The sequence below is a fragment of the Lytechinus variegatus genome, chromosome 13 (genome assembly GCF_018143015.1).
Source record: "Lytechinus variegatus isolate NC3 chromosome 13, Lvar_3.0, whole genome shotgun sequence".
Taxonomy (NCBI): Eukaryota; Metazoa; Echinodermata; class Echinoidea; order Temnopleuroida; family Toxopneustidae; genus Lytechinus; species Lytechinus variegatus.
The window spans coordinates 18,570,433-18,591,542 of record NC_054752.1 but is presented as its reverse complement, the minus strand read 5'-3'; the positions used below and the strand labels follow the sequence as shown (position 1 = coordinate 18,591,542).

Sequence of the window (21,110 nt, the reverse complement as noted above, 5' to 3'; positions counted from 1 at the left end):
AATATACATCGGTTTTTCTATAGTATTATAAAATGTCAACTTGCAAAGCGCAGCAATAAAGGCATATAATGCGCTTAAGACTAATAGTCAGAAAGGGACTATTTTGTTTAGGCCGAAAATTTTCAAGAAGACTTGTGGAAAAAAAAAACGACATACCCTGATGGTTCTTCTGGAACCACCGTGGTTGCTGCACTCTGCATTGGGTCAGATGATAAGGTCATGAACTCAGGCCCCAGAGTGGTGTAAAGTTCTGTCGTGGATTCGTTAAGAGAGGGACAATCATCGATTGAAACCGGGCTTCTTCCTCTGATATTGGGGTAAAAGATGGCCCCAATCCTCATCCAACAAACGAACATTATACTCCCCAGGAAGCCCGCCAAAGCACCCTGTCAACATGAAAATCAGGGACACCGGATCGAGATGATTATCGTAATTATAAATTATTGTTATTTTACAATTAAAACATAATAAGGTTCATAACCATGATGATATAACATGACAATAAAAATGCAAAAAAATGCATTTATACCATAGAGTACTGAAGTGCCGACCTCACAAAAAATCTTTTTCTTTTTTGAATTTCTGATTTTTTTATACCATACCTTGGCAGGGTATGACGAAAAATACCTACCTATTACATGTAGCTATTTTGTTTACAATTATTGTTCATTTCACTGAGGTCATTCAAGAGTCTTCTAGAATTTGACTGCTCCTGAAAGAAGGAGAATGTCCTGTTTAAAACAATACCAGAAGCTTCCAGAATAGTGAATGCTAGAAACTTCCAGAATAGTGAATAATATATATATATATATATATATATATATATATATATATATATATATATATATATATATATATATATAAGCTGACAGTTTCTTCATAATATCAGATCAGAACTCAAAGTTTCACGCCAGACTTTATGTCAGAGCAGACTTTATTTCCACCTGGAATATTTATCTTCTGTGGAATTATTTGCCCGCCATCAATAAACTGTTTGCAGTTACTTTGAGAGAGGAATTCTCAGTTCTCATCGAAATCATCAACCTGTTTTAATGAACGATTTTGTTATTTGTGGCAGTATCGTAACAAATTTGTTTTTATTCATTCAGGGAGGCTCTTAATGGACTGAAATTCGATTTCAGTAGTCCTACTACAATTCTAAACTCTGATCCGTAATATTTTATTATTTGGATTATTCATGCAAATGTTATCTTTATCATCTTGAAATTCGGACCGCAACGAATCACAGAGTGAGACGGGCTTTTGGCCCGTTTCATCACGCTCAACCGAAATATGGTATCGAAAATGGTAAAAACTGCCCCAAAAAGAGGAAATTTGATGATGTCACACTTCTGTACTCTGAAGCGTTGCCACCTAATTTACACTGTCTCACTTTTAAATAACAGACATAATTAGTCACTTAAAATGACTAGGAATTATCTTAAACATTTAAAATTCAATATTTGGACACTAAACGTATGCAACCTTTGGGTGATAATCCCCCCTCCTCCCACTGGCCAACACCTAAGAAACATGCTGTTTTCCAAACTTAAGTATACCTGAAAAGACTGGACAAAAGAAGAGGAAATGTGTCCAACATGAAGCGACCACATACGCCAAGAATAGGACGAACAGATTGGGTAGCATCTTCTCATGCTCATGTTGCCAAATTGACCTTGATATTTATTATGCGTGAAGTGCAAAGTTTTTGTCAAAACCCAAAAACAACGATGTATTCTATTTAAAATAGTTTTTACAGAGTTTAAGATCTATAACCAACCATCATGAGTGTAGGCAGTGTTACGATGTACACTAATTTGGATTTCTTCTGTGTTATTCTAAGTACGCATTTTAGTAATCATTTTGCAATTAATTATTGATGATAATATTGATAAAATCGAGTGATGTTCAGTACTCCCTTGTTTCCTTTTAACGGTTGCGGTTGCTAGGTAAAGGCGTAGGAGGTTTAGATTATGATGTACGAGTACAAATTATCATCGCGAGTTGTTAATTAATGTGACACAGCATGAAATGGTTTTGCCAACGTTACCAATTCCTTGAAACTTACCTTTCCATTACATCTGTGGAAATATACTCCCAGGAGAAAGACCCCAAGGAGCGATCCAACGGGTATACCAGCCACGGAAAAGGAGACCTATGTCCAAACGACAATAGTCAAGGTGAATATTATATGTTAACTTAAACATTAATTCTGGAATTTGATTACAATAAGTAGACAGGATACCTTTGTTTCGTCTCGTCTTACTGTCCTAAAGCACCTTTATATATATTTATTTCTGGGGACGGTTTCATCAACATTTTTGTCCAACAAGTTGTCGGAGCTGACATCTTTCCTTGAATCTGATTGGCTGAGAGAAGCACTGTTACTCTGGTAACTGTCGGAAAATGGGATTTATCAGATTAAACGTCTGATGAGTACTTTCATGAAACGCTCCCCTGTTCTTCCTTACAATATGATAATTTTACTGCATGCGCGTTTCTGATCAAATTTATATTTATTCATTTTTTGTTATATGTTCACCTTTTATGTATTCTTTGAGGGGGATCGATTTCCAAAGCTCTTTTGTGGGGGGGGGGGATACCGGATAAAATATGTTTAATATGCTTCCTTTTTTCGCATTTTTCCTCAAAAATGCTTTGAAACGATGGAAACATTTGCTCCAATTTGCAAACAAAAAATATCAACGATGATCAGTCCCGTCTGTCATTCTGATCTTACCTGTACGATACCTGTACCTAACAGTCCTGTTAGATAGGCAAATATAAGTGTTGTTCCGCCTTGAAATATAGCTGAAAGTACAAAATTCTAAATGACTATTGACATGAAAATGAATTTGTTGTACAAAATAATGTAAAGACGTTGGACAATGAGATATATTAGTCTTTAATGGAAAATACAAATCAATTTTTGTAAGGTATTCCCATGAGTGTTCTTCTTTTTATTATACAGAGTGAGTCAGAAAAAATGTCCCACTTTTGTAAAGTTGAATTGTTTAAAATATGAATATTTAATCATTAGTTTCATGATATGTCTTGATAGAAGTATCCTCCAAGTACATTCAGGTACCATTTTCATTTGATCCCGTGCACGCATGACTGAACATCGGACAATCTTTAGAAGACTGTCAGATCTCACTTGCGCCAAGTTACTGGGTGATGAATAAAACAGTGCTTTAGACAAAGACAGTCAGACAGACAGACTGGCATGCTCTCACACACATACACACACACACACAAACACACACAACACACATGGTAATTACTGGTTCATATTTTTTTCTTTTCTGATTAAGCATTGATTTTTAGCAAGATCGCTGAATGTTTAAGTGGCAATTCCCGACAATCTTTCCCCTTAAAACACATTCACTACCACCATCATATCATCATCCTCATTGTCATCATCTTGATCTTGATCTTAATCATCATCATCAAGTGCACATAAATCCAATATGCTGGTTATGTCTTTTGTTGGTTAGCAATGTGTACTTTTGCTACTGTAAAAATGGCTCAAGTGACTGCTGCCAAATCAGGGAAGTCCTTTTATAGGTAAGTGGAACAAAATCACAGACATCCATTGTAATTTTTATCGTTAACCAACAAAAGACATAACCAGCATATTGGATTTATGAGCACTTGATGATGATGATCAAGATCAAGATCAACATGATGACAATGAGGATGATGATGATGATATGATGGTGGTAGTGATTGTGTTTTAAGGGGAAAGATTGTCGGGAATTGCCACTTAAATATTCAGCGATCTTACTAAAAATCAATGCTTAATCAGAAAAGAAAAAATTATGAACCAGTTATTACCATGTGTGTGTGTGTGCGTGTGTGTGTGTGGGTGTGTGTGTGTGTGAGCATGCTGTCTGTCTGACTGTCCTTGTCTAAAGCACTGTTTTATTCATCACCCAATAACTTGGCGCAAGTGAGATCTGACAGTCTTCTAAAGATTGTCCGATGTTCAGTCATGCGTGCACGGGATCAAATGAAAATGGTACCTGAATGTACTTGGAGGATATTTCTATCAAGGCATATCATGAAACTAATGATTTAATATTCATATGTTAAACAATTCAACTTTACAAAAGTGGGACATTTTTTATGACTCACTCTGTATATCGAACAATCTTCTTGCAGTTTGACGAATAGGTTGGTCTTTACGCAGATAGTGTGTACACATATAGGCCTCCATAAAGAATTTGATAATTGATTCACGGATGTTGATAAGATGCAATATTTGTATAAAAAGTAAAGAAACAAAAACAAAACAAACACGTATAACCAGGATAATCGGGGAGCCTATTACATAGAGACACGAGAGCAGAAAAAAAAATTCACAAACCTCTGATTAAATTAAACTACAGTTGTTTCTATAGCATCGGCGGATCCAGGGGGGGCGCAGGGTGCGCGCGCCCCCCCTAATATTTGAGCGGCGCCGAAGGCGCCGCTCAAAATAAAAAAATAAAAAAAAGTAAAAGAAAGAAAAGGCGCCGCTTGAAAAATTAAAAATAAAGGAAAGAAAGGGAAAAGGCGCTGCTTAAAAAAATATACACTGATATAACATTAGCAACAGTAAAGGAAAGACTATCCCCAGCAAAGCGTAATCATATCATCTTCCTTATTTTTTCTTTTAACTACCCTTTTCCCAACAACTTCGCCGGTAGCAGTGCGCTGCCTGCATATAACTGGCGCCAATCAAGAATAATCAGCGCCACCTTAATCTAAATCGGCGCCGGACAAGAATAATCAGCGCTATTTAGTTATAAATCGGCGCCAGTCAAGAAAAATCGGCACTGCCAGAGTCTTAACCGGCGCCGATCAAGGATAATTAGCGCCACCTAAATCTAAATCGACGCTGGACAAGAACAATCGGCGTCATCTGGTTATAAATCGGCGCCAGTCAAGAATAATCGGCGCCTCCTGGTTCTAGATCGGCGCCAGTCGATTATGGATTGCCGCTGCCTGAATCTTACGTAACGTCGGTAAAAATAATCAGTACTACTTGTTTAAATCGGCGCCGGTCAAGACAAATCGGCGCTGCCTTTGTCTTAACCGGCGCCACCTAAATTTAAATCGGCGCCGGTCAAGAATGATCAGCGTCCCCTGATTTCAATAAATAAGCGCCGGTAGAATAATGAAGAAGGGCCTATTGCTAACCAAATCTAGATCGGCGCCGCGGTCAAGAATGATCGTTTTGCCCTCCCCCAATAATTCCGCATGTGCAAAAACAATAAGATGGTAATGTTACACAGAAATCAGCAAACGAGATTGAGCTACACAACTCGTTCTTTATAAAAAACGTGCTCAAATTATCCGCTTTTCAGATTGGAACATAAAAATTTTCAGCTCGCGCTTCGCGCTCGCATCATTTCTGTAGCAAAACCCCATACTTTTCATGATTAAATAGGTGAATAGAATGTCCCGTTTTTAGTTCTGAACCTCAAAAGAACTCCCGCTTCGATTTGCAATAATCTTTTGTTGGATATAATCTTTTTTTAGATACCCATCTTAATCATTGGTACCAAGAATGCTTAGAATATCAAGCTTTCTGGTCAGAATATAAGTAAATTTCAGCTCGCCCTCGGCACTCGCATTATCTGTGTAGTAAGATATGTATCCTCCTCATGAGTTACTACAAACAGTCCTAAACAGGCACCTTTTTCCTGTTTTCAGGTCAGTATACTTTAAAAATTTCAGCTCGCGCTTCGCGCTCGCATTAATTTGTCGGTGAAATATGTGTCTCTATCTCATGAGTCATAATATCTATATGATATGAGTCATATATATATATATATATATATATATATATATATGCATGTGTGTGTGTGCGTGTGCGTGTTTTGACAGGATCAGGCATTACCCCTTTTTCTTTTTCAACATTTTCTTTTATGGCGCCGGTGAAGTGCAAAAATATGTGCGCCGCTCGGCAGTGCGCCCCCCCTTTCGCCAAAAGCTGGATCCGCCTATGTATAGTATTTATTGAATTGAAGATTTGCATTGTAAACATTTGTAATAAAACATTATATATTACATAATCACATGCAATTAAACAAACTTGCATTAAAAAGCGACAAATACGAGGGAAATTCTTCAGGGTAAGGTAATGGTTTTTAATAAAAGTGTAAAAGTAAAGACGATAAGTAAAGAAGATCGTCAGGTAGAAAAGATCAGAAAAGAAAAAAAGATGGTGAGATTACTGTACTTGCGGATGGAGAAGAGGACAAAGGAATTTCGCAAATGTTCCAAAGCTTTTGTTTTAATAATTAAGAATAAAGAATATTGACTTACTCAATCCTTTAAGAAGCCTTGCGTAATGATCTGGTTTCATTTTTGGAAATAAAGGTTTTATGATATCCTCAGCAGTCACTGTCGCCAGAGCATTCATTCCAGACGACAGAGTACTAGGAATACAATAATAATGACGGTGATGATGATTATCATACTAATAATAAAGTACAACACCAAATCAGTCGTCATGTGTAGACTGTCATGCAGCCCAGCAACGCTCAAGGAAACGTTACTGACTCACAACATAACACGCATACAGACCTCGAACACACACACACACGAAATACATGCAAGTCATTCTTATAATAATAACGATAATGATAATAGTAAGAATAATGATAGTTACATTCATATCACGTTTGATACTGAGTGTTTCTGAGCACTATGCCTATAGTACTACCCAGTCATCGGGTCATTGCTTATCCACACACAATATACTTATGCACATTCTCCACTCCATGCGCTGTGAAGCAACAGCCAAGACTTGAAGATAGCCTTCCGTATCATACCATTTAACACCAGGAAATGTAATTTAAAATTCTTAATCCAAAATAAAATAAAAACGTCTGACGAAATTTAAATAGTGTATGCTGAAAATCTAATGGGAGATGGGTCTATTTGCATAGGTAAGGAACTGGCACATCTAAACGTTCTAGCCAACGTATGATGACGTATGTGCGTGTATCCGTAGGGAACGTCATGTAGTTTTCCTATTCCTTTTTCTTGACATCAAGAATTGCATCTTCTTTACAATATGAAGAGTTTAGTTGCAAAAGGGGTTAGGTCCACTTTGGACCAATCCGAGAAAATCATGTTTTCTTTTAATTCTCACTTCCTGCAATAACCTTATGAGAAACTAAATTGCCTATCATGTGAATATGAAATTGGGTAAAAAAAATCTACATGTCTTCAAGATTTTTCTATATATTCTTTTGAAAATTATCATTGTGGACCTAACCCTTTTTGCAAGTAAACTGAAATGCATCAATCTAAACTATTTGGATTTAAAAAAGTGACTTTTCTTCGCCACTTTTATTCACGTTTTCGTTTGAATTTCAAATTTCCTTTGTTTTCACCAGAGCGACCAAAAATTTAGAGGTTTTGGGACAGAAGACAAAAAAATATAAGCAATGGACCTATAACCCCTTTTTACAAATGACCTCTTCAGAAGAGTTTGTTTGCAAAAGGGTTTAGGGACACTCCCAAAAAAATCATTTTTTTTTTTTAATTCTTTTTTTTGAAATATTCTTTTCCAAAAAAAATTATGTGTGGACCTAACCCCTTTTGCAACTAAACTTAAATGGACCTAACCCCTTTTGAAAAAAGTGATTTTTCTTGCCATTTAGATCACTTTTTAATGGGAATTTCAACTTTCTGTCGTATCATCTTATAGAGCTACTAAAAATCTATACATTGAGACAAAAAAAATCAAATTTGATGAAAAATGGACCTAACCCCTTTTGCAAGTAAGCTCTTGATATAAAGGATTCCTTATGATTTCTTGATATTTTTGTTGTTAACAAACATGCAACTTTCGATATAAAAAGGTATATACTTAAAAGTCAATTCGACCCCGGAGAAATGTTTATTTCAATCAATAGTGAAAACTCAAACAAGCATAACACTGAAAATTTCATTAAAATCGGATGTAAAATAAAAAAAAGTTACAATTTTAAGTTTCGCTTTATTTTTCACAAAACAGCAATTATGCACAACTCAATAGCATACAAATGAGAGACTTGATGAGAAACCCCCACACACTATTCCTTTTTTGTTTTATTTTTATTTTGTTAATTGTACAATATTTCATATGTCATATAATAAAATACAAAAGAAATAGTGAGTGAGCATCAGTCCCCTCATTTGCATACCGACCACAAATGTATATATACGTATATATGTTTTGTGAAATTATGCGAAACTTTTGAAATGTCATAACTTTCTTATTTTACATCCGATTTTAATGAAATTTTTAGTGTTATCCCTTTATGGATTTTCTTTTTTTATCCAAATCATTAATGTTGGGATGGACTTAGGGTTAGGGTCCATTAATATCAAGAAATTTGATGAAAAGAAAATATAGCCGGGCAAGCCGGCCATGCACACGTAGGCCTCGGTGTGAATCGTACACGGGTGACAGCCACCTCAACTAATCCTCAGAACAAACCTTAGTGAACCGGCGGCCACAGCTGATAAGAATAATCCAGGTATCCCTGGCATGTCTCTAAACAGTTCCATTACCATCAAGGGCATTATCTGCAAGTTTAATGAAGGACAGATACATTTATTTTGGTGCGCATCATGAATGTATTGACGCATTTCCTCATGGTCTATTATGCAAATAATGAATGTTTATGAGTGCAATGGACAAAATACTTCATAAGGTGAAAGATGAAATTAATGAACCATTCATTTCTTCTTTCACCGAATGAAGTATTCTGTCCATTGTGTTTTTTAATGTAAAATGGCCGATTTTAGATCGAGCTTTAATTCGATTTGGTGCCCGATCAACATAAATTATCTGTGTGTTTTGTCTTGTTTTAAGCCCCTTTTACACCTTCACGGATGCAACACGGATCATCACGGATCTCAGTCCGTGATGATCCGGGGTGCCAAATTTGTATTTTTCTAGCATTCCCGGAATGATTACGGAGTTAACTGGTTATTAACACGGATATGTACGGAAAAGTACAGAGTCTACAAGGATAGGCAAGGTAGCAATATGGATCCTGTTTGATATGCTCCCGGAGCCAACACGGAATACCCGGATGATGACGGATGTTACTGGTTCTTTACACGGACCTTACCACTTCTTGTCGCCGGCATCTTGCTAGAATGAAGTTTCGTCCCTTTTTGCAGCATCTGGATCATGCTTATGCTTGGTTATGAATACGGACTATTGTTCATGTAGGCCTACGCAAACAATACAAACATTTGACCCCGGATAAAGCCGGTATTAACAAGGATTACCCGGTTCTTACAAGGAGCCTCCCGGATGCATTCGGTAGCTACACGGATGTACAAGGATGAACACGGATGATTATCAGTCCGTGTACTCCGGGATGAAAAATTGAACATGATCAATTTTTTTCCCGGACATGCCGGTACATCAAGGATGGCGCCAGATGAGTAGCCGGAGTGTACACGGTAGTCCCGGACTGTACACGGATGACCCCGGATTGACAATCCGGGATGATCCGTGTTGCTTCCGTGAAGGTGTAAAAGGGGCTTAAGACCCTCTGAAGCTTGGAATGGGCTGAATATTTTTCAAGATATGATCTCTGTTAATAGTTTTCTAATATCTAATGACTATATACGTAATGTAAGTGCTCAAACGTCTATTACGAGTGATAAAGATAAAACATTACCGCTAGATTTAGTGAAAAATCATAACGGCCGGAAATAATGGCACATTCAAATTCTAATTGTTGAAAATGTCTTTAGTTTTATATAGTTTGACGATACTGGAGTAAAGTTCACATCGGGGGCGGCGGAAAATAAAATAATTATAATAATTCCCGTAGGAAAATGCCCTTTTACGATTTGGAAAATACTTTTAAACAAGTGAAACATGCCCTTTTTTAAAAATGCAATACCTTTTTCAAAAATGATAAATTTTAGGTTACAAATTCACAACATGTTTCGCTCGCACTTTGCGCTCGCATCACTTATCAGGTACTCATCCTGTTCAAGGTCCAGTTTTCAGGTTAAAATATTACACAATTTGGCTCGCGTTTTGCGCTTGCATCAGTTAGTTCTTGTTTTATTAAGGTACTCATTGTGTTCCTGGTTACAAAATATGCTTAGAATTTCCAGTTTTCAGGTTGGAATATCACAAATATTCAGCTCGAGCTTCGCATTGTTTGATTGGTGAGATATGTACTATGAGTCAATAAATGCCGTCCTTAAAAGGCTCATTTTCTGTTCAGTATGATGGGGTGTCCAAACTTTGCGTACTTTTCATAAATATTCATCTGACTGATATTTGTTCACAAAATATTCACAATCTATATTTTAAAAAAATTCAAGAAATAGTTATCACATTGACGGCACGATCGTAAAATATAAAATAATTGAAAGAAGATGTGAAGTAGGTCAAGGGGTTCGGCTGTATCGCAATCTCAAAATTCTAGTCCGATCGACGAATGTGCGCTGTGCTGGAAAAGCGTTCTGAAAAAGTGTGACCTAACTTCGCGGACCAAAGGTTTTGAGGTTCAAACAAAAACTCAAGCTCAAAAGGTGAAATACAGATTGACGACAAAATGGTATAGAATCAGTCAGTAACACATTTAACTCACATTTTTGATGATATCTGCTTGCAAAATGCTGATATCGTGATGCTTGTTGAGAAATCATATTTCTTCGGAACGGGCGCTAACGGTGACAAATTTGCCGATCTTTTGTCAATGTTTTCATGAATACTGAACTCATCCTAAAGAAACTTAGGCCAAAGGATAATTCTAGGTCGCTTTTCACTTTGATGATGTCAGATTTTAAGGATATTGGCTAGTTTTTTTAGATAATGACCGACTGCGAAGTTTGGACTCACTGCTTCGCACTCGTGTTTATTTTTTTAGTTATATACACATCTCTTTTATGATCACAAAAATTGCTCGCATGTCTACATGAAATGTCAAAATATTAAAATCGCGATTCGCGCTCGGAATATCTCGCAGGGATGCCCTTTTCACAGTAATTATGGTCATAATTGCCCAAAGCAAGATTTAAAACTTCAGATTTGCTCACTAAATTCTCTCGCGGAAAAAAGCCTGAATATATAACTTCAATATCAATAAGAAATAACTTCAAACAGACAGCTCGACTGAATTGCTACAAAACACACAACTACTTCACGCAGATGATAATCTCATGGTGAAAATATCCGATTGCACCAAATGTCAATTTGAAATTGACATTTGGTGCAAAGGGGCACTTATATTATAAGTGCCCTCCCTCCCCCCCCCAAAAAAAAAGCTCTGCCGCCGCTTGAAAATAGAAATTAATCATAACAAATATACCTGATCCTGAGACTGAACCCTGCCTGAAGTAAGGGGGTCACATCCGTAGTAATATGCGTACATCACTACACCTGATATCTCCATCAATAGCATGAGGACGCAATAGCCAATGGTCGATATGAAGAGTGCTCTTGCAAAGCAAAATCAATAGAAAATTAAGAAAGTATAATTGAAATATATATATTTTTCGTTTTCTAAATGATCATATGAGAGATATGCACTGTTAAAAAATCCTGATTTTACAGGGAAAAATTTAAAATTTGCAGAAAGCAATAACAGAATCATTCTGTAAATTCATAAAACAGATTTTTTTTTTGCAATTTAACAGAACAAGTTTGTTTAAAAGGGGGAAAAGGGTGTTTTATTTAAGGGAAATTTTAAGGTTCCATGCACCAAATACCAATTACCTGTAATTTTACATGATATAATGTAAGATTACACAGTCTGATAGGATTTCAGGTGTTCTAGAGACTCCGCAGGAACTTCTTTTATTTTAAAGATAAACTTTCTAACAGTGTGACGCAGCTGGTGATGATCTTGGTGGTGGTGATGATGATGATGATAACAGTAATCGTCATGATGATGATAAGGATGACACTTATTGTATTAATTTACCAATGATACAATGACGATATTAACGCTATTACTCAGTTAACATAACAATTTGCATTTTCCATTATTCACAAAATATCATTCTTTGATATGAATTATCATTTTGTCAAGAATAGAATTTATAACATAATTGTTAACAGAAGGTGTAGTTTCCAACAAATGGCGTCATACATGTATTTCTATTACTGCATTATGCTACTATACAAAGACGACGACGACGACTACTACTATTACTACTTTATTCTACTACCATTACTACTACTACTACTACTACTGCTATTATTATTACTATTACTACTACTGCTACTTCTACTATTTCTGCTGCTACTACCACCACTAATACTACTACTACAACAACAACTACTACTACTTCTATTACTACTACTACAACTACCTCTGCTATTATAGTCCAGTCAATATAGGGTTTGACCCACCACTAATTGCAACACTTGATATTCCACTGCAATGCTTTCCAGGAAGGTCCCCGAAACAACATACTAAAAGTCCCAAAAAATCCAAGCAGTGGGAATTTATGAAATTTGCATATTACGCAAATTAGCCATAAAAAGTTAGAAAAATAAGGAAAATAGTCCAAAAATTACAAATTAAGTCTCCGAAACATTTTTATTTGAGCAAAAATCATGATAAATAACTTTAATCAATGTTTTTAATCAAAATGCAATCAAATCTACCCCATTTGCATAATATGCAAATAAGCATCCTTATATGGAAAAAATGTCAAGATATTGTGATTTTACTCTTATTGACTGCTTGAAAATTTCAATGTTGAAATGACTATTCTGCTATCACTAAAGACGTTGAATACATTTATATTAAGCTTAGTGTCTGTATTGTCATTTGCTAATTATCCAAATAAGTATCTAACATGTAATAAATATTCAAGAAAACACACTGGTGATACATTCCTCAAAAATTATAAGTAGATTATCTATTGAAATTGGAATATGGCAATGCCTTACAGGAAGTTAACACCATATTAAAAGTCATTAAATAGACAAGCATAGGAAAATCACAAAATTTGCATTTTATGCACATTAGCCATAATAATTTGCAAATGAGGAAAATAATAAAAAAAAATTGGGAATCAAGTGCGGAAAACAATATAAATTGAACGGAAGCTCATGGTAATCTTTAATAATTCTTCAAATAAGAAATTGAAAATAAATCTACATCATATAATGATTATGAGCATCCTTGTATGAACCCCCCCCCAGAAATTTTGATTTTTCTCACACAAACAGTTAAACCCCCATTCAACAGAGAGCAAGACCTCTGAAAGACTGCTGTAAGACCTTAAAACTTGCTTGATCTTTCAAGGGTCTTTCAACGAACTTTCAAAGATCTCCGGTGTCTTTCACGATTCCTGATAGATCTTTCAAAGGTCTTTATGTTCCGCATGAGTCCCAAAACTTTTTGAAACGGTTCAAAACAGTCTTTCAGTGGTCTTACAGGAAAATTGTTTTTTGATGATTTTTCAGTGGTCTTTCAATAAACTTTAAGTTAAGTTCTTATTAGTCTTTTTATGATCTTTCGGCGGTCTCTCAAGATTTTTTCGGAGATTACTGTAAGACTCATGAGAGATAATTGAAAGACCAGGAAAAGTCTATGGAAAGAATTTTGAAAGATCACTTGATGCATAAACCATTGAAATACCATTGAAAGATCTCTATAGGACAGGTGTCTTTCAGAGTTCTTTAAGGGGTCTTTCTAAGCCATTCCACACCAGAGATGACAAATTTCAGTGATCTTGGAGACTGCTTTATAAGACCTTGCCCATTTTCTTGTCTTTGAAAGGTCCTTCAAAGGTCTCCCCTCTGTTGATCTAGATCAATATATGTTTACTATTTTTATCAGCTTAATATCTGAAGTGGAATGTACATGTTATGCAAATAAGCATCCGGCATGTTATAAATAATCAAGGAAACTTGTGATATTTTCCTCTAAAATTCCACGTAGATTTTGTAACCTTGATGACCTTGCTTGGTTGATATTGACTTTTTTCATGAGCAGTTACTACCGGAGCAGATACCCCACTCAAATTGTGCAATGATGAGTCAGTTCTACATGGGCCCCACTGTTTGAATGCTTCATATTTCTATCCAAGTCTTGCTCTCTCCTTGACTTGGTAGAGTCTTTGCGTTTCTTGCTGGTATAGTCCACGCTAGCATGCTCCTTGATTGTCAAGTGATCAGCACAAGATGTCACACCCAATACAAATAAAAGCTCGTTAGCTTCGAATATTTGGTCCTTGTAGCAAACCACTTGTCTTAGTGGTGAATATGAGTACTTGCTTGAATCACGAGATCTCTGGGCATGGTTTATAAGAGTACCAATAAGTATTTGCCCATACGAGCGACATGAAAGCCATTCATAAAGTCATGGTAAAGGCCTAAAGTGTATATAGACATCTTTCCCAGATACAGGAATCATGATTAGACGTTCTTGCTGAATCAAGTTGCTGCTTCAGGATTAAGCATCCATTTTCTGTTCTTTCCTCTTTAATGGATCTCCTAACGATGGCAACTATCTCCAAACATTGTAGCTATTCTAATCAAATCGTATGCAAATAATATCAATTTCCTGATATTTATGGCAAATGGAAATTCCTCAGTGAGACAATGAACAACCAAGTAGACGTTAACAGATGAAGGACTAAGCCAGATTATTGTCTTTCCAACAAGAGGACACAACATAACGGAACACCCTTAACATCACCATCAAATACCATCCAACATTGATTAAACAGTGTGTACCCATTCTAGGATTTGTTTGCCACTTTCTGTTACTCATTGGTATACTGTGAGGGTATACAGAGGAATAAACCTTTCAGAAATTATGGTACGACTAAGGATGTAAGTCTGGAGGAATACTGACCTTTATAGTGTCATGCAGATGTACTTTGGACAATCATACAACTCTCTGTACTGAAATCTGACAAGTCGAGCATAGGAGACTGAATGTCAATCAAGAGGACTTTGACAAGAACCAAACCATTACCCATGTCTTCTTCCGACACAAGATGCCTCAATTAGACACTGGACATAAGTTGTGTCGGAAGAAAAGTTTTATTGGAAGGCTTGCGCATGTTGAGCTCCTAAAGCATCAGTAAGGTGAAGCTCAGAATTGCTACACTAGGACCACAGAATGCTTTGTAGACAAGCCTATATAATACACAATTTGTTGACCGGACTGGCAATGATCCCGGTAATGATCCAGGTTGTAACAACTAGCATGTTGGAAGCCCTTAATATCATGCGCTATGACTACGTTGGAAGACAACTGATTTTTAGTCTTAGTATTTACCTGTTTACCACTGATCATGATGATTTTGACGCTGCTCTGCAAGTCCTGGAATCCTGTTCTGACCCAGACATGGCCAGAAAACATGTTTTTTTAGTCAAGAGGGTGTAGCCAAACTACTGAAGAAATTGTTAAAAAAAACAACCTGCATGAAGCTACTAGACCAGATGGAATCTCTGCTACACTTCTTAATGAGACTACTCATCAGATCTCACCTGCCATAAGTTTGCTTTTCTTGGCCTTCCTTCTGTCGTTCCCATACATATAACAACGGGATGTCAGCTCTAACAAACTACTCACCAATTTCAAATACTGTGCTTTGTTCTTGCCAATCCCATCATCTTGTCAGACTAACAACATGGCTTTAGGACGTGAAGAACACATTTCCAGTATTTTACCTTAAATACAAATTATATTAGGATAAGTATGCATGCTTAGTGATAGCAGCATATTGATTTGAACAACAGTCAATGTGAGAAACACAAAATTTGTTGACATTTTTCATACATGGATACTTATTTGCATAATATGCAAATGAGGCAGATTGGCTAGCTTTTTAAAATAAAAACATTGTACTTATTTATTCATCATAAAATTTTGTTCAAATTACTTGCTTTTGACATTTAATTCATAATCTTTGTGTTAATTTCTATTTTTAATGGCTAATTTGCATAATATGCAAATTAATTTTCAGGCATTGTGATGAATTATCATGCTTAGTGATAGTAGCAAAAATGTCTACATCAATGAAATGTTTTCAAGCAGTCTATATGAGAACAATCACAATATCTTGACATCCGGCTTGACATTTTTCCATATAAGGATGCTTATTTGCATAATATGCGAATTAGGTAGATTCGCTGGCGCTTTTGAATAAAAACATTGAATACAGTTATTTATCATTACCTTTCGCTCAAATTAAATTGTTTTGGACACTTAATGTGTAATTTTTGGACTATTTTCCTTATTTTTCTAACTTAATTTTGTGGCTAATTTGCATAATATGCAAATTTCAGAAATTTCCACTGCTTGGATTTTTGAGGACTTTTAGTATGTTGTTAAGGGGACCTTCCTGGAAATCATTGCAGTGGAAAATCAAGTGTTGCAATTAGTGGCGGGTCACCCCCCTATTCTGGCTAGATTGACTGGACTATTACTGCTTCTTCTACTATTACTGATAGTAATACTAAAAGTCTAGTCCATGTTAACCGCCGTATTTGAAGTTGATGGAAGCAATACTAACTGAGCGGCTTTAGTCCGGTTACCGCAGGAGATCAACCGCTGGGCCATGATCTGAGTAATACCAAGTCTCGCCTGACCTACTGACAATCCAATCAGAACAGTCCAGACAGAGTATATAATAGTAGGATCCGGGTTAAGCCTACAGAAAAATATAGGGAATATAACTGATATCAAAACCATGTAGAAGGCGAATTCAACGCTTGATGATTTTAATGAGTTTTGTTAAAATTCGATGCCATAATCCCCTAATGAAAGAGATTGTATTCTTTAACGCTTTTCACAAATGGTTTAAAGAATTGTATACTGATACTAACATACAGTTAGTAAGCACGAAGATAGGGGAAAGTTCGAAAAAAAATTTATTCAATAACTTTGGTAGGAAGTAATTACTTTTTTGTGAGAGGAGATTTGACGGATTAAAGAAAGAATAATCTGAAAGCAGGTATATCATGGAATTATTTCTCTGAATGCATTAAAAGATGCATGTATGTGTATGAATATATTATATTGGATGGCTAAGAATGAAATATTATAAATATTCCAAGAGTTTGGGCAAAGATTTGCTCTACCGAGTTATTCTAGCATTCTATGCATATGAAATATTTCAATGGTATTTCAATAGTATTGAAATACCATAGGCGATTTCTGTAAGGGAATGAATGATACAATTTTGGAAAATACTTACTCGAGAAATCGTATTCTCTTTCCTTCCACCCCGCGTCTCCAGACTTCATCAATGCTACCGATATCAAAAGTTCCCTTGACAATCACTGCAACAACGCCAGCAATCATGATTACCGACTGCATTGTGTCCGTCCAAATTATTGCCTTTATCCCACCCTGGTACAATGACAGAAACAGTGTTTAGATAAAGTGTTTCATCATCCAGTGGCGTACCGTGGGTCACGGCATGGGGTGGGGAGCACCAGTAAAATTTTAGTCACCTAGTGAGCGCGCGAAGCGCGCTGAGTTGCTAGGTATGCTGACCTAATAGAGACATTTTAAGGACAGTGTCATTAAACGGATATGTATGTCACTGATCACATAATGCGAGCGCGAAGCTCGAGCTGAAAATTTTGTATATTCAGACCTTAAAAGGGACATTATAAGCAAAGTTTTGTAATTATATGTACCTGTCTCGCTAAACAAACAATGCGAGCCCGAAGCGCGAGCTGAAATTTTCGTATATATTGACCCTAAACATGGATATTTTAAGGACTATTTTTTAAAAGAATCCATTAAGAGTACACATATCTCACCATAGTCATCTAATGCGAGTGCCAAGCGCATGCTTCTTTTGCTAGAATTACACCTAAAGACATACTTTTTGTAGTCATTGTAGTCATGATTATCATACGCATCTCACTATTCAAATATTGCGATTGCGAAGCGCGAGCTGAAAAATTAGGAAATTCACACCATAAGAGGGGCATTCTAAGGCTTGTTTGTAGGAATTCACGTAGACCATGCGTACTCCACTAACCAAATGATGCGAGCGCAAGCTGAAATGTTTGATATTCAGATCAGAAAAGGGACATTTTAAGGACTGGGATTTTAGGAAATCATGGAGAGCAGACATATCTCACTAATCCACTAATGCGAACGTAAGTACGGAAGGGAAATGATCATAATTATTTGAAATTGATTTTATTGACCGATTTCAACAAATCCCCAAATGAGCCGTCAGAACAATATTTTAATTGTCCGCTGACAAAGTCAATGTGACTTACCATGTAAAATAGCAAAAAGTAAATTGCTTTAATTAACAGCTAAAGGCATGGTCACACCGCCCGAGCGTTATTGGAACGGTCGTGGAGCGATAGGGAAAGAGGATCGAATTTTACTCACAAAACTAGGGAAAAAATCGAAAACAAAAAATCGGAAAAAAAATCGAAATCTAAAATGGTGAACGGAGCGAGCGGTGATGATTTTTTCTCTCCGCTCCACGACCGCGCCAACAACGCTCGGGAGATGTGCATGACCAGGCCGTAAGCATTACTGCTCAGGGCCCCGCTCAGGGCAGTAAGTCTCCCTCATAGGTAATCCATATTGAAATGTATATTATTATTTTGATATATTAAAATGCCAGTGGTTGCTACTTCAACTTTCCCCGGTGATATGTTCAGATTAGAGAGTGTAATTTTGATCACTTCAAGGGATGGTCATTTAGGGAACCCTGGTTTTATCACCTCAATTTTTTTTAGAACGTTTGGTTTGCTATATAAGTCATCCACGTTTATCATGCACTGAGCGTTTAACGGAAATGGTTTGGCAAGTGTTGCAATTTATTGCACATTTCTTTGCGTGTATGAACTTACCAACGAAGTATAGAATGTGCATGCTGCTCCTGTCGTTAATATACTTGCCCACAAACTCATTCCAGTAACTTTTATAAAAGAAAAAAAATGCGTGAAAGAGAAGGGAAAGTAATTACTTATGATTATCTATTTTGTGCTTGTATATATTTACAGGCGCCGTAGAAGAGTTTTGTAAGTGGCAGTGTGGGGAGGCATATTATGCAATTCATCAGAAAAAGATGGTAATTTTGTATACGTTTTTGTACACGTTAATGAAAAATTTAAGGTATGAGGGGAATATGAACCCCCCCCCCCCCTCCCCATTCGGTGGCCAACCATGGAATTCGACTTTTTCTGAAATCGTTCTCATTTTGTTATTTAAATTCTAAAAAAGGAAGACAGACATTTCATATTTTTAAGAGGTGTTAGTTATATATATATATATATATATATATGTATATATACACTCACACACATTCCAAGAAAACAAAGCAAGAAAAAATGTTTGAGGAATATTCCATTTATTTTCAAGTTTACATGATATGTAAATTTGAATTTGGAATTTGTCTATGTTTAATACCCACCTGTTTTCGATATAATTAATTTGTTTCAGCTTAGACCAGAACACATCAAAATAGGAAAAATATTTAAATGTCTGCAGGTATATATATCATTTGTTTACCCAATACCACTGGCGTAAATCCGTATTGATGGGGGGGGGGGGGTGACTGAAATATTTTGGCATTTTTTTGCAATCATGTTTTTTAGATATACAAGAAATTGTCATTAATATGTCCACAGTGGCGTACCTCGCTCAGTTACCAGTTATACTGGCTTAATAGAGACATTCTAAGGACAATGACATTAAATGGATATGTATCTCACTGATCAAATAATGCAAGCGTGAAGCGCGAGCTGAAATGTTTTTATATTCACACCTAAAAAGGGACATTATAATCAAATTTGTGTAATCATTATTGGTATACCTGTCTCGCTAAACAATGCGAGTGCGAAGATTTTCGTATATTTTGACCCCAAACAGCGAGATTTTTAAGGAATATATTTCGGGAATCCATTAAGAGTATGCATAGATCTCACCACAGTCATCTAATGCAAGTGCCAAGCGCTTGCTGATTTTATTAGAATTACATCTAAACACATGAAATACCTTTTTTAGTCATTGCAATCATGATCATCATGCGCATCTCACTAATCAAATATTGCGAGCGCGAAGCGCGAGCTGAATATTTTGACAATTCAGACCTGAAGTGGGGCATTCTAAGGTTTCTTTGTAGGAATTAACTAGGACCATACGTAATTCATTAACCAAAAGATGTGAGCGCGAAGCGCGAGCTGAAAAATTTTGATATTCAGATCAGAAGAAGGGACATTTTAAGGACTGATTTTAGGAATTCATGAAGAGCAGACATATCTCACCAATCCACTAATGCGAACGTAACCATATACATGTATACGAAGACCTTAACATTGGGCAATCACTTTTGAGTCGTGTAAAAGAAGCATATGTTACTACATAAAACAATGATAACTCAAGTGCTAGGAAATATATTTGGATATATTGACTTGAAAGCGGGATTATTTTAGTACAACAGGATTATATATCTTGTTAAACAGACAATGCGAGCACCAGGAACAATGAAGACTTAGGCCCTGGGCAAATTTTGCTTCATAAAGTTATGACAAAAATGTTTCTTATGTAATGTTACATAATAATTATAATTATAATATAACATGATAATGAATATATTTCATATTCCCACTACGTTTCTCTTCCTTTCTCCCTCTTTTCTCCTTTCCCCCGTTTTTGTTTGTTTGTTTGTTTGTTTTTTTTGGGGGGCGGGGTCAGCCGATGGGGGGGGCGGGGCATGTGCCCCCCATGCCCCCGTAGTTACCCCAATGTATGTCCATATGGCAAATACCCCTTCAATATTATTATCTTTTTACCCCATGATGGTTTAATGGTTTTATTAGAGATTATATTCAAAAATTTTTGACATTCCATCTTAATCCCTTCCCAAAGATCCCAACATTGATGAATTGGAAGAAACAGGGGTTTCACTTTGAATGTTATAATTAGGACATAAGTAGGCTTTTTCGTTTGGAAATGGTAAACTGGCTCTTTATTTGCATTTTATGATTCAATGATATTGTTTTATTTGTTAAGCGGTATTTTAGGAAGAAATTTCACCAATAGAACAATTATCTCTTGTGATTTTTTTCATTTCTTTCGTAAAAAATGGGGGGATGTTTGTACAGGCCACCCCCCCCCCCCCGGGATTTACGC

General features: G+C 36.2%; 1 protein-coding gene across 1 annotated transcript in view; it reads right to left on the bottom strand.

Moving 5' to 3' along the window:
• The window catches only part of LOC121426683 (sodium-coupled monocarboxylate transporter 1-like), a 30,365-nt gene that overhangs the window by 6,446 nt on the left and 2,809 nt on the right, over nucleotides 1-21,110 (bottom strand). Inside the window, exons 4-12 of the mRNA XM_041623057.1 lie at nucleotides 18,827-18,894; nucleotides 17,194-17,348; nucleotides 16,510-16,647; nucleotides 11,334-11,463; nucleotides 8,483-8,571; nucleotides 6,316-6,428; nucleotides 2,741-2,811; nucleotides 2,069-2,155; nucleotides 157-386 (exon numbers count right to left, since the gene is read on the bottom strand). Coding sequence (XP_041478991.1) covers nucleotides 157-386; nucleotides 2,069-2,155; nucleotides 2,741-2,811; nucleotides 6,316-6,428; nucleotides 8,483-8,571; nucleotides 11,334-11,463; nucleotides 16,510-16,647; nucleotides 17,194-17,348; nucleotides 18,827-18,894 — 1,081 coding nt within the window. The remainder of the gene's footprint in view (nucleotides 1-156; nucleotides 387-2,068; nucleotides 2,156-2,740; nucleotides 2,812-6,315; nucleotides 6,429-8,482; nucleotides 8,572-11,333; nucleotides 11,464-16,509; nucleotides 16,648-17,193; nucleotides 17,349-18,826; nucleotides 18,895-21,110) is intronic.